General features: G+C 40.7%; 1 protein-coding gene across 1 annotated transcript in view; it reads left to right on the top strand.

Annotated features, from left to right (window-relative positions):
* LOC145989490 (dynein regulatory complex subunit 2-like) overlaps positions 1-13,699 on the top strand; it is a 90,443-nt gene that overhangs the window by 35,353 nt on the left and 41,391 nt on the right. Inside the window, exon 5 of the mRNA XM_083124840.1 lies at positions 10,468-10,691. Within this exon, the coding sequence (XP_082980966.1) occupies positions 10,468-10,691 (224 nt within the window). The remainder of the gene's footprint in view (positions 1-10,467; positions 10,692-13,699) is intronic.

The following is a 13,699-nucleotide window of genomic DNA, read 5'->3' as shown; positions in this document are numbered from 1 at the left end:
CGCCTGGATGCTGGCAACCCAACACAACATTTGATAGTATATGTGACGTCATATCCTGCGGCGAAACAGCGCACGGCAATGTTGCAAGGAACACACAAATTTTGTGAAAAATTACAAATTAACAACCACATTATTAGTTTTAAAACGAAGCGAGAAACGCGTCCAGTAGACTGAACATCATAGCCTACCAGCCAGAAGATCAGCAGTCATCTAAGGAAAGGGGGAAACGAACCAAAGATATGGGAAATGGTAAAAAAACATATTCAAAATGAAGTGTCAATATCGGATTTTGTCTCAGCCTACATGTCAAATATCAACAACAATAAATGTTATTGGACCAACAGCTTACATGTGGCTGTTTACGTCCAGCTACATGTCAATTATATTTGCATATCTCGTTGCAAGGTTGATATCTACAGGTTTGTGCCCATATGCATTTTGGTATTTTTGTGCTTATAACGAAAGTATCCGAGTTTCACGTTGTTACATTACGGCTAAAACACGTACAACCACACTAACAATGTAATTATGAATCAGTAGCGAATATACTGCCCTGTTCACAGTTGCAAACTATTGCATGTGTATCCGGTGCGTAGATAAACACAGTCGTCGGAGAGCTTGTTTTACTGCTACCTATATCCCTGTATTTTCAACAATTTTTGTCACTGCCTCATAATGCCCTGAATATACATTATATTATGTGTTGCTTACCTTTGGAATTTTGAGTTCTTTCATTTCTATTTTGTCAACTGTTCAGTGTGTCACAGACAACTAGTAGATCAGAAACACGAAGTGGATGGACTAAATTGTAGATGCCAACTTGGTAACAAGATTTGCAAATATTTGACATGCAAGCTGAGACAAAATTCGATTTGACCACTTCCACTTGAATTCTATTTTCTTTCTACCATTTTTCGTATCGTTTGTTTACTTAGTGTTAAGTTACAGAATGTGTTTGCTCGTTTTGTTTTACGGTACATAATGTGGCTGATTGTAGCTATGGCATTTTTCACAGAATATGTGTGTGCCTGGCAACCCTGGAACGCATCGTTTCACTACGGGATATGACGTCACAAATGCAATCAAATGATGTGTGGGGTTGCCAGCATTCAGGCGGCAAAACGGGCTTTTTTAAACTACTGTAGCGCCGAAATGATGCACCAACGAGAAAAATGTTACTGAGAAAAATTGTTTGTTTTGATGTCCTCTATACGAATCTGTGGTCCGTGGGCGCCATTAAAATGACACCCTGTATAATGGATGTTGTCAATGTTACATTGTTGTAACATTATTATGCTTGTAATAATCGTAAACTACAGTAAAATAATGCTACAATGCAAGCAATGCGTACATACAAGAAAAACGTTTATAGGTCTTTTGTTGAGGCCAGTGTTCTGCTGCTGTTCCTGTAGAAGCATTTCTTTCAATTTAATTTTGAAACTCTTATTGATTTTTATGGATTTAACATTGGTTGGTAATGCATTCATTCCATGCTTTCGGGACAGATATATAAAAAGATGAGGCATATAGCGTAGTTGAATGGTGAGGAATGTCAAGCTCGTTGTGACGACCTGTCCTGTATCTGTGAATTGTGTTGCGATTACATAACTTTTCAAATAAGTATCCAGGCAGGCACGTATCCAAAGGGGGCTTAGGGGCTCGACCCATGTACGAAAGTTTTCGGTTTACACTAGATAAAATGACGTTTTTGGTTTCTTGTGGTGTGAAATAAAATAGTGACGATAATTTAAGGAGAGAAATAATTACCGAAACAAGACTGAGAATGTTCTGTAACCCTGTTATTGATAATAGCACGTATTCAAGAAGATATCCAGGGGGCTCGACCCCCAACCCCTAGGAAACCTTTCAGTTTGCACTAGATATAATTAGATTTTTGGCTTCTTGAATAAGGTGACAAAAATTTAAGGACAGAAATAATAATCGAAGCAAGACGGAGAATGTTCTATAACCTTGTTATTGTTAATATCACGTATCCAAGGTGGGAATCAGGGGGCTGGAACCCACCCGGAAATATTTTAGTTTGCACTACATAAAATTAGGTTTTTGTCTTCTTGAATAAATGTGACGATAATTTAAGGAAAGAAATATTTATCAAGGCAAGACGGAGAATGTTCTATAACCCTGTTGTTGATAATATTGCACGTAAACTTTTCTTGCGCTTTCGGTGTTGTCGCAGCTAACTTGAGCACTACGTAAAGACTTGTCAGCATTTGGAAGGTGCACAACAAAGGTAGCGTCAGAAGTAGGACGATTCGTTGTAATTTTTAATCTCTGGAAAGCGCGAGAGAGAACGTTCTTGAATAAGAGAAGGAATCGAACTACTGGCAATATTAACAAATCGTTTTATCTGCGGAATGTTCTAGAATATAATGAGGATATAAATACGCAGATTAAATATCCTGGTTGGTCTGTACAAAGAATCGGTTAATGAGATTTCAGGGGTAAGTGTGACAGTTCATACAGTCGATTTGTAATCAGTCAGTGTCCATTGGTAGCTTTATAAGGTCTAGTCATTCGGAAATGAAAAGTACTAAATATCATAAAGTAACGAAGTCTACTACTAGTTCCAGTCCGGGTCCAAAGCTGAAGACATTGAGGACAGCGGAACTTCCGGAGCCTCAGTGTAGTGCTAGTTCGGGTCGAGTGCCGAAGAGTTCGAAGGTCTCTCTCTCTAAAGTGAATATTTCAGCAGTGCCGGATATTGGAGCTGTTTATTAAAAATAAATAAGCTGCACAGATCAACTGAAAAGCAAAGTTTTGAGTGGCAATTTATTTGTGCCCGGACCAAATTTCCTGTATGAAGTCCGAGAATTTCATAGCATAAAAAACACTTTTGTTTAAGCCTACTGAATTCGACACACATTAAAACAAATAACTACCACAAAGCGACAGCCGAAACTTTTATGAATGTCGAGTAGAGAAAGCAAGAAGATGTTGCATATGTAGTCATTTTGGTGGAAATTGTAGGCTCTACCAGGACCCGAATCAGGGCTCTGGCATACCGTGCCATTGCTCTACCAACTGAGCCACCAAGTCACCCTTAACTTTGCTAAAATGTATACATAGTACATGTCCTGTGTATGTTAAATCGTAAGATGTTGCCCGTATAATGAACAAGCACAGAAAATTAAGAAGAAAGAATAAAACTGAGAGAAATTTTCACCAGTTGAGAAGACAGTTTACTTCTGTAGTCAACACGAGCTGCCCTTTCGAGGTGACGATGAGAGTGGCATACTAAGGAAGATTTCACACCGTGTCGCCTGAGGATTTCACAAGTTGAACGTAGGTTTGTGCTGTCCTTTGTGTAGCTACGATGTGAAACGTTGCTTTTGATTGGCTCATTCCACGCGACATGTATCGCGTGTCCCTTTGGTCTGAAACCTTCCTAAGTCTTGATGATCCAAGTCACAAGGATGGAAAATTAGGGCTTTGTTAGGGTTAGGTGCGAAGGCAGGCGATAGCACCCTAAAGGATAATGTCCAAACCTGCAGGAAGAACGCATCTAACTTAAGTCTCCAATACCAAATGATAAAAACTTCTGGTGAGTTGATTTTAAGGAATTGTGTCCGAGATGAAGAGTGGCGTGCACAGGATTTTCGGAAGGGAGAGCGGTTATGCATACTATTTTTGGTGGCCAGTCCTCATTTTGCCATCTTTTCCTGTCTTTGACGTTCTTCTTTAACGAATACTTGGTCAAATGGGGTTATGATCCCACCAACCCTCCCTTGGGCACGTCACTGGAGATAAATGAGTAAGCATTTGATCATATTGGGAGACGAAACATTAAATGTGTTGGGAACGGAAGGGTTTTCACTATCCATGAATTGTTTCGCGAGAAGCTGTATTCGAGAAGACTTTCTTTGTTTCGTGCTGATACATGACAAGACTACTGTGACACAATTTTGAACACTTGCGAGTGCTTAGGCCTGAAACAATTTGGTGGGTTTCAACTTTTATAAGAACTGCAAACATGGGAGGACAAGACACATTAGTAGGGTCGTGAAGTTTTCGTTTTAACGATAACACCGAAAAGTTGAGGAAAGCAAAATATAATGTTTAAAATGTATTTAGGTAGATTAAGGAGGCAAGTTATTGGTGTTTCGGAATAGCGAAATAACGCGAATAACGCCGTTTTTTAGAATAACGCCGAATTTTGCACTTCAACGCGAAAAACGCAGCGAAATATGCAATATAAAGTGGATAAACTGGGCATAACACTTCTATGAGATTTGACATTTCTAGTCTAGCTAGCGAAACTTCGATTCAAAAGAGTTTGTCACGCTTCATTTATTGCAGATTGGCATAGAAACGACTGAGAATCCTTGGACCTCGCCCTGAAATAGAATTCGCTGCGGGGATCTTCTCTAAGGGAAGTCTCAGAGGAACAGGAAGATTTTCAGGGAGAAACAACTGTTGTGTTTGGGGGGAGGTGGTTAGGGGTGTAGCTGTATGTATGTACACAAAGGGTATTTTGAGGTGTAAGAGGGATTTTTTCGCATTGTTCGGGAAATTCAGTCAGAATCCCTGAGGCTTCGTGGTTTGTGTATCGTCATGCATTTCCTTTTCCTCCTGTGGCGAACTTCGCAGTATGCCAAAGCCAGCAGTAAATATATTAGTTTGCTTCTGAAAGACTTTATACTTAAGACAGAAATATATTATTTTGTAATCATTGAATAACACGAAACACGGGAAGGGTTTCTTAATTAAGAGCAATGGAAGTGAGAGGCACATGGAGAAGAAAAGTTTGTTTGTTTGAATTGTTGTCTTACGTCCACTTTATGCACATAAGGGCTAATCGGGAGTGAACCTACATTTTAAAGTTGGACTCGAACAGGATTTCGAACCTGGGACCGCTTGATTTCAATGCGGTGACGTTACCACTACCCCGTCGGGAGGCCCGAGAAGAAAACTAAATCGAGTGAAACAAACAGGCAACTTTCTGCCGTCGAAGACTTCGAGAAGAAGACAAGGAGTACATCGCACTTCCAATTGTGGAATCCTTTGTTAAAGCAATCAATCCATTGGAGTGAATGGGGAAAAAACCTCTTATCTCTCTTCCTGTTTAGAAGTGCGTTTTGCACAGGAAGTGTTGTGAGTGAATACTGTGAACATTTACTACACACCATCTGTGAATGGTTATTGTAAAGTGAAAAGTAAATTTAAGAACAACAATTTTTTAATTATTTTTTTCCGTGAGAGTAAAAAATTGGAAACATGATTGTGTTCAAAGATTTGGGTGATAGCCTTCAATAAAAATTTCATATTTTGTGGCCGATGAGATAAAATATTTTCCCAAATGCACGAAATTTGATCATTTCTCACAAATGTAAGCCTTAAATTTATTTATTTTTGTCATTAAAACTAAAATTTGCTTCAATTTTCCATAACTAAAGCAATGTGCAAATATTATACATAGAAGAAACAGTAAAAACGCATGTAAAATAACACCGATATTCATTAAATAACACCGAATTTTGCTTTAAACCGCGAAAAATAACATCGAATTGCAGTAAAAAATAACACCGAAATTTAGGGAAAAATAAAACAAAAACTTCACGTTCCTACACATTAGTGGTGTTCAGGCTCAAATTGAAGAGAAATATTCGAGAACTGTCTGCATCCAGTTCACCGCCCACAGTTTGAATCTTGCGTTATCGAGTGGATTGTCCATCCCGTGCATGTGTAAAAGCTTCGTAAAAACACCATAGATGTTTTTGATGCCTGATGAGAAGAAATAGACAAACACACTTACTCAGATGTTTCCGACACACAATGTAAACCCTTAACTGGTGAGGTGGAATAATTCTTGAAGCTTTCCTGTCGGCGAAAATTGAAGAGGTTTTCTCGGGCGATCAGCCAGGTGATTTCCGGAAAGGCTTCCGAGCTTTCGAGAGCTAACGTCACTCTCATCTTCAGGGATTGAAGTGCAGAGATAAAAAAAAGAAAGAAAGAAAGAAAAAACCTCGCCCCCAAAGGCTCGCGAGGATGAGTGGCGCCCGACCTAGGTCAACCGACAACCACACCGAAAGGCGCAGACACTAATGCACTCTCCAAGCACATTATAGCCCCATGTCTGGTCTTTTGCCTAGGTGCAATCTTCCCCTCAGAATGCACCTAGGCAAAAGACCAGACATGGGGCTATAAGATAACTCAGGGAGACGTTATATGTATTTGGTGTGGGAGGGGTCCGGTGTAGGTGGCGGGCCAATCAGGTGGCGTTTCTCCGACGTCCGCGCTCCCAGGCTTGATGTGGAAGCACCAAGAACAACTAAACAACTATAGGACGACCTGCTAGCAGAATACCAGAAGCTAGACCAGCAGTTCTGGAAAATCACAAGATCACTCACCACCTTGAAGAACAGTTCAACACACCAGCTGAACCATACGATGAAGAAACAATAACAACAGTTGAAGAAGCACTAGAGGCAGAGGAAGACAGACAAGGAGAATAGCAACCCACGTTAACTACACCAGCAGAAATAGCTCGGGTCATATGTCAACTCCCATCCAGGAAAGCACCAGGCCCGGACATGATCAACACGCAATAGCTGAAACACCTCCCCAGAAAGACATTGGTAGAGACAACAAAATTATTCAACGCAATACTTCTCACTGGACACATACCCACAAGCTGGAAGACAGCCAAGGTGGTAATGATCTCCAAGCCAGGCAAGGATAGGATCTTCTCACAAAACTACCGTCCGATAAGCCTACTAAGCCATATCAGTAAGCTTTTCGAACGAGTTCTACTACACAGGCTGAGAAACACCACGACAGCCATCAACATGATACCCGATCACCAGTACGGATTTCGGCCAAGACACTCAACCACCACGCAACAAGTGAGACTCATCGACCACATCACCACTGGATATTACAACAAAGAACATACCTTGGCATTGCACCTGGACATTGAGAAGGCATTCGACAAGATATGGACGAGGGACTACTCTACAAGCTCATCCAGAAAGGATACCCTCAATGGATCACCAAAGTGATAACTTCATACCTCCAAGATAGGAAATTCTATTTCACTTTGGCAGGAAGCAAGTCATCAACCAAAACGATCAGAGCAGGAGTGCCACAGGGATCGACACTCTCCCCACTCCTGTTCACATTATATACGTCAGACATGTCACAAATGGAATAGTGCCATCAAGCGACAAACGCCGACGACGTCGCCTACTACACAAGCAGCAGGAACATCAGGTGGTTATACCCCATAATGCAAGCACAGCTAACTGAACTAGAAGCCTGGACAACCAAATGGTGTATCCAAGTCAATGCAACCAAAAGTGAGTCCATCTTATTCACTAAGAGAAGACCAAGGACACCACACCTGCTGCAGCTACATGGAAACGACATCCAAAAGAAGACAACAACCAAATACCTGGGAGTGACACTCGACACCGGACTAAATTCAGACAACACCTACAAGAAACAAGCAAAAGAGACCTAGCCAGAGCACTCGCCCTCTACCCTATCTTCGAGAGCAGTGTCCTAACTACAGAGACACGGCTGAGAATATACCACACCATGATTAGACCAGCCCTGACGTATACAGCTCCGGCGTGGGCTAACGCCGCAAGATCCCACCTGTACCATCTACAAATTATGCAGAACAGAGCACGCAGAATGATATCTGGACATGAAAGATCAACACGCATAACCCAACTCTACGAAGACCTGGAGATGACAACCCTAGACAATCACATCAGATACATCATTCACAAGTTGTGGCAAGACATCCCAAATCATGCTAACCCAACAGTGCAGAACATCGCCAGACGCCCTGCAGCAAGACATATTCGTGCAATGCCCAGACAATAACTCACATTAGAAACAATGGAAAAATAACTCCGCCAGCCACACAAGCAGAAGGAGAAAGATCCAAGACCTAACATACTCCCACTGCATAATACACATAGGAGACATGCCAGACACGAAACTCCAATATTATTAATAAAAACGTCAAGAAAAGACAGACAGACCGACAGTCAAGTTCGAGTCCCGTGTCCCTGTTGAGGTTGTCCTTTTCCCCGTGTATGGCTATTGCTTCTTTGATGAGATGGTCCCAGTAATTTGATGATTTATTGATGATCTTGGTGGTTGTGAGATCAATTCTATGGCCCTCCTGAATTGAATGTTCTGCTAACCCTGATTTTTCGGAATGAAAATTCCTTATGTAGCTGCCGTGTTCTTTGCAGCGCTGTTCGATTGCCCTCCCCGTTTGTCCAATGTAGGCTTTACCGCAGGCACAGGCGATACGGTAAACCAACGCTGTCTTCCCTCCTAGGTCGTCTTTTGGTTTGGAAGTCGGCTTCTGACTTTCTATGGTTTTTGAGTGGGGTTTGAGGTGGGGTTTGAGCTACCCCACGAATATTTTGAAGTGACTGTACTTACATATTAATCACATCTGATAGCTGGAATGTTGAGTGCCTTTCAGTCAGTTCTCTAGCAGCTGTACGAGGATGAGGTTATGTTGACCTGTGTAAACAGTCCGGTGAAATATTGTTGCATACACAGAGTGGGGTGGACTAAACCCCACCTAACCACTTACGTAACATTTTTTATGCTATATAAACTGCATGAAAACGCATCAGTGTAATCTGATTGTAGAATATTTTTTATTATTCTTTATATCTTTGTCCAAATAATCAATATTTTGTAAGAATTTGGATTTTTCCTTCTTTATGAGCTCCAAAAATTTAAAAAATGTAAAGGTGTGCATTTTTTGCTTTTAATTTTGCATTTTGAAAGAAAATAGCATTTATGTGTATTTTCTATAATGTTTTGTCTGAAGTTAATTAAAATCAATTTCATTCATTATTTTATTTTTTGAAATATATTCACAACCATTCCTTTGTGAGGACATTTTTTTTTGTTCGGGGTTTGTCTCACCCCACCTCACCAGTTACGTCCCAAAAAATCCACCTCACCAGCTAAGGGTAAATGCATGGAAACAGAGGAGTCGAGTGGTAAAAAAAAAGTTCCGATTTCACTTTCTAATTAAAATGGCAGCCTTAAACAGTGTTGACGATTCAGAGGATAGTTGCTCCCAATTTTTTTGCCTCCACGGCCTCTTAATCCTAAGCCATTGTTAAAATATTGTATATCTGTTTAAGATGGGAAGGATGTCATCGCGTTTACCAGGCCAAAAGTATGTCTCATAATCTCATGCATGCATTTTGTGCGATTTGACTTTTCCTACTGAGTCTTTTCGCAAGTTTTGACCCCTACACAATGTCACAATAATCAAATAATGACAAAATTAAAGATTTAAATAATCTAAGTTTACATTCTGCAGGTAGTTGATCTTGGAAACTGTAGAGGTTTCTCAAAATAAAATATTGTTTTTTACATTGTGCATTGATGTGATCCTTCCACTCCAATGTATCGTTAACAATCAAGCCAAGATTTTTTGCTGAATTCTTGGATGGGATGGTTTCACTATTAATTTTAAGTTCAATTGGTTCAACTGTTTCGTTCCAAATATCATATAACGTGATTTTTCAGGGTTTATCTGAAGTCAATTTGATGTATACTATGTGTATATATTATTTAAATCGGTGTTGGGTGAGAAAATGCTACTTTCTAGCGCTGTACGTCTAGTCGAAAAATACAGTTGTGTATCTGCTTAGAGATGTGGTGTAAAACATATTATAACCTTAATTAAGTCTGCAGTGTAGAGAGTAAAAAGGAGAGGTCCTAAAATTGATCCCTGCGGAACCCCTGCTTTTGAAACTACAGCTTCGGAGATCTGTGAGGGTGAATTTTGAAGGAATGTTCTCTGTTTCCTATTAAGTAAATAGCAATCAAACCATCTTACAGACAGAGTCAAATTTATAGTATTTGAGTTTGGATATTAACAAATCGTGTTGGACTGTGTTGAAAGGTTGTTTAGCCTTTGTTGTATAATCGATGGTTATTAATCTCCTTTGAACTTATTAGAAGGCAAGGATTATAATGGGATCATACGGCTTTGAAGGACAGTACCAAAGATGTATGCTTGCACACTAATATTTAGTAATTATGATAATATTCATAAAATATTAATTTAGAAACTTTACTTTTCGCAAACTGGATCCAACATCCTTTTTTTTGTTATTCAATAAATATTGAATTTTTCATCTATTTGACATAAATTTCTTTGCCAGGGCACTTGTTTTATGCAAATTACGCCGATCTTAACTACACGTAAGCTTGATAATGAATACGTGCTGTTATATTTCTTTTCCTATACCATCATTTTACCCATTCGCGTGATCATAACAATATAATATTAATTAATTAATATACTTTAATCAGCATTTATTAATTTAATATAATTTTATTATTATTATTATTATTATTATTATTATAACTGAGACACTTAGTTCTGACCCCACCGAAATATGTTTCTGATACGTGCCTGAGTATGTCCAACAATTCTGTGTTTAAATTTAGATGTGTTTCGTGAACGCCTTGAAGACCTCGGATCAGATTGCAAGTTAGAGTTGCAGAGGATGGGGGCTGAAGCAAGCGGCGACCAGAGCACCATAGAAGATCTGCGCAGGGGGGACGAGGATCACCTGGCTGTCACTATGTTCGTGACTGATCAACGGCTGACGGACACGGAGGTCAACATAAAAGGCGAATTCTTCTCCAAGAAAGATGAAGTATCAAACAGGGTAGGCATAAAAATACTTTAATATCACAGAATTTTTCCAGCACCAGCAGCAACTTTCACAGTGTGTATCAAGTCGAGCGCTATTCTTAATAATGTTTTCTCTTACTCTTTTTAAGATCGCATTTCGAAGATACAACCCATGTAGCACAAATCTCCAAGGTACATCCATAGGGTATCCACAATATCCAGATCAGATCCATCAATATTGTGGATATCGCATGGTGGATATCCATGGGACGTCCATGTGATATCCCTTCCTGGATATCCAGAGAATCTTCCGTTTCAGATATCCAGGGAATCTCCTGTTCTGGATAGGCCTCCCCGATGGCGTAGTGGTACAGTCTACCTGCAAATCGTGCAGGAAGCAGTTCGTAGCGAGCTCCGCTCTTCGCGTGAGAAGGCTTAGTGATCGAACTGTCCGAGTTAGCTAGGGCCGTATACGGTTTGCTAGTGTTGTGTTAGTTTTTTTTTTACCCCTTAGAGTGCAAGCGAGGTTTTGGCTACAATTAACGTGAGCCAGTGAAGATACGATGAAATTGTTCACGATGAATACACAAAGAGACAACACCTTGAAATTTGTTTTCAGTGATGTCAAAACGCGACCTACGTCATTGGATTTTCATCGATGGTTTCACGATGTCTACCCAGTGCCTACGAACCAAGTGCTCAGTTTTGAAATAGATTACTTTCGTAAGTGTTTGTACGTGAAATTTGCGACAAAAGTGATAGGAGAACGGTTACTAAATGATTTTGGTGCTGAGGTAATTTATAGTGACGTAGATGGTGACCATAAGGTTGAAGTAGAATGGGCCCACCAGCGACATGTAATTGTCAGAATCCATGTAGTCCCAACTGAATTAAGTGCAAAAGTGATAAGTCGTGTCATGAGGTCTTATTGGGAAGTGTTAAAAATCGAAGACGCGACATACTCTGCAGATCACATTTACCCCACTCGAACTGGACGTGTCTTGATCAAAATGGTACTACGTAAACCCATACCCTCATATGTAAACATGAATGGAGACTCCTATTGGGTAAGGGCAGGTTCGTACCTGCATCGCGTGCTCCGAAGAGGGTCAGTAGTCGCTCAGTGTCCTAAGCGTCGATCCTCTGGAAACCAGCCCCGCAGGGGGCCGGTTAATATACCCGCTGACAATGTCCCGATGGTATATGAACCAACTGTGCTACCCGTACGCACTAAACCAAGAGATTCAACTCCACCAGTTGCAGAAGTCCCTGCGTCAGGAGATAACAATGGAGGGAACACGGATAGCCCCAGAATCACCGACGAGGAGACAGGTACCAGACAGGAAGTTATTGTGAAGAATGCACCAACAGGAAGGGAAGAGATGGAGCAGCCAACATTGACCACTTCGGAGGAGATGCATCACATACCCCCGCCCCACCCCCAAGTGCTTTGTTCGCGGAGGCAGAATTCCCCGTAGTTACCTCTCCTAGGAAATCACGGTCAAGATCTGTATCAAGGTTACGGTCAGTGGCGGAAGAGTCCATGGTGCTACGTAGAAAGAAGAAGAAAAATAATGAATGCATAAGTTCCACAATAGTTCATAACGAATTTAGAGTAGAACCTGGTACCCCAAAACAAGATGTTTCAAAGGTTAGTTTAACAAGTAATTCATGAAATGTAACTAAAGAGAAACCTTCGACGAGTAACAAACTTACCCCAGATTTATTTAGTGGAAAGCATAGTTAATGCATTCTAGGTAGAAATTAGAGTTTAGTAATGTTGAAGAATGTAAGTAAGTTTAGTTTTCTTTTGTGGACAGTTATAATCATGCAAACATTTACCTTGGCATCTATAAATTTGAATCAAATGCAAAGTAAGACCAAAATAATTGCTCTCAATGACTTTCTCATTAAATCGTCTATTAATGTGGCCCTCTTACAAGAGGTAGCCATAGACGATTTTTCTGTACTGAGCATGTTTAAAGTATACAACAATTTTACTCCCTTTGCACAAGGGACTGCCATAGCATGTAGGCGACACTTGGATTTACGTAATGTAGTGCCCCATCCCACGGGCAGACAAATAGGTGCCAAATTAGGCTCAGTGTTTCTCTGTAATGTGTGTGCTCCGTCAGGAAGCCAAAACAGACGGGAAAAAGAAGATTTTTTCAACAGTTGTAGGGCCCGAGTTGACATCCCACACACTAGACACTATACTAGTGGGAGATTTTAACTTCGTAATTCGTTCACAAGATCAAAATCCAGGATACAACTTCTCACGTGAGCTCTATGAATTAACGCAGGGGTTACAACTGCGTGACGCTTGGATACACACCAATGGCGAAAGTCAAGGTTACACACATATCACCTCCAATAGTGCGTCAAGGATCGATAGGTTTTATATCGCACCAAGATTTCAGGAATATATAATTAGTGTTCAAAATTTTCCAGTATGCTTTAGTGATCATAGTGTCCCAATTCTCAAAATAAATTTGGATCTGATCAAACCCCGACAAGGTAGCGGATACTGGCTTTTAAATAGCACATTATTACGCAATGGTAGTTATGTCCAGCTAATCAGGAAAACGTGGAACGAACTCAAGGCCTCTCGGCCAGTGCAAAAGACCCTAATCGAGTAGTGGGAAACTCGAGTTAAGCCTAAATTTCGTCAGGTCAGTAAATTCTTCAGTGCAGAGGTTAGTAGAGATCAGAGGCCTGCACAAGACCTGGAGCAGACCCGTACGCGAGACATCGCTCCTGAAATGCCATGCAACCTGCGCAACACCCTCGCTTGAGCAGCTTGTCTGACCACCTGCCCAGATCGTTCATGGCAGGCATTGTAGACCCGCCGGGTACCTGCAGTCTTACGATACCTAGTAGGTCTCAGTTCGTTCTTTCCATCAACTGCAGACCCCTCCCTCTGCATGACGTAGTTGCTTCGAGTAGAAACTGCACCGGGCCCACACCGTTCTGCAGTGTTGCCAACTGCAATAGATTTTCACTACTTAAAAAAGTGAACTCGAAGCTTCGTATTAAAAAAGT

The sequence above is a fragment of the Lepisma saccharinum genome, chromosome 6, assembly GCF_977018435.1.
Source record: "Lepisma saccharinum chromosome 6, izLepSacc3.1, whole genome shotgun sequence".
Lineage (NCBI taxonomy): Eukaryota > Metazoa > Arthropoda > Insecta > Zygentoma > Lepismatidae > Lepisma > Lepisma saccharinum.
Note: the sequence above shows the minus strand (reverse complement) of the source record. Positions and strands in the feature narration are given on the sequence as shown.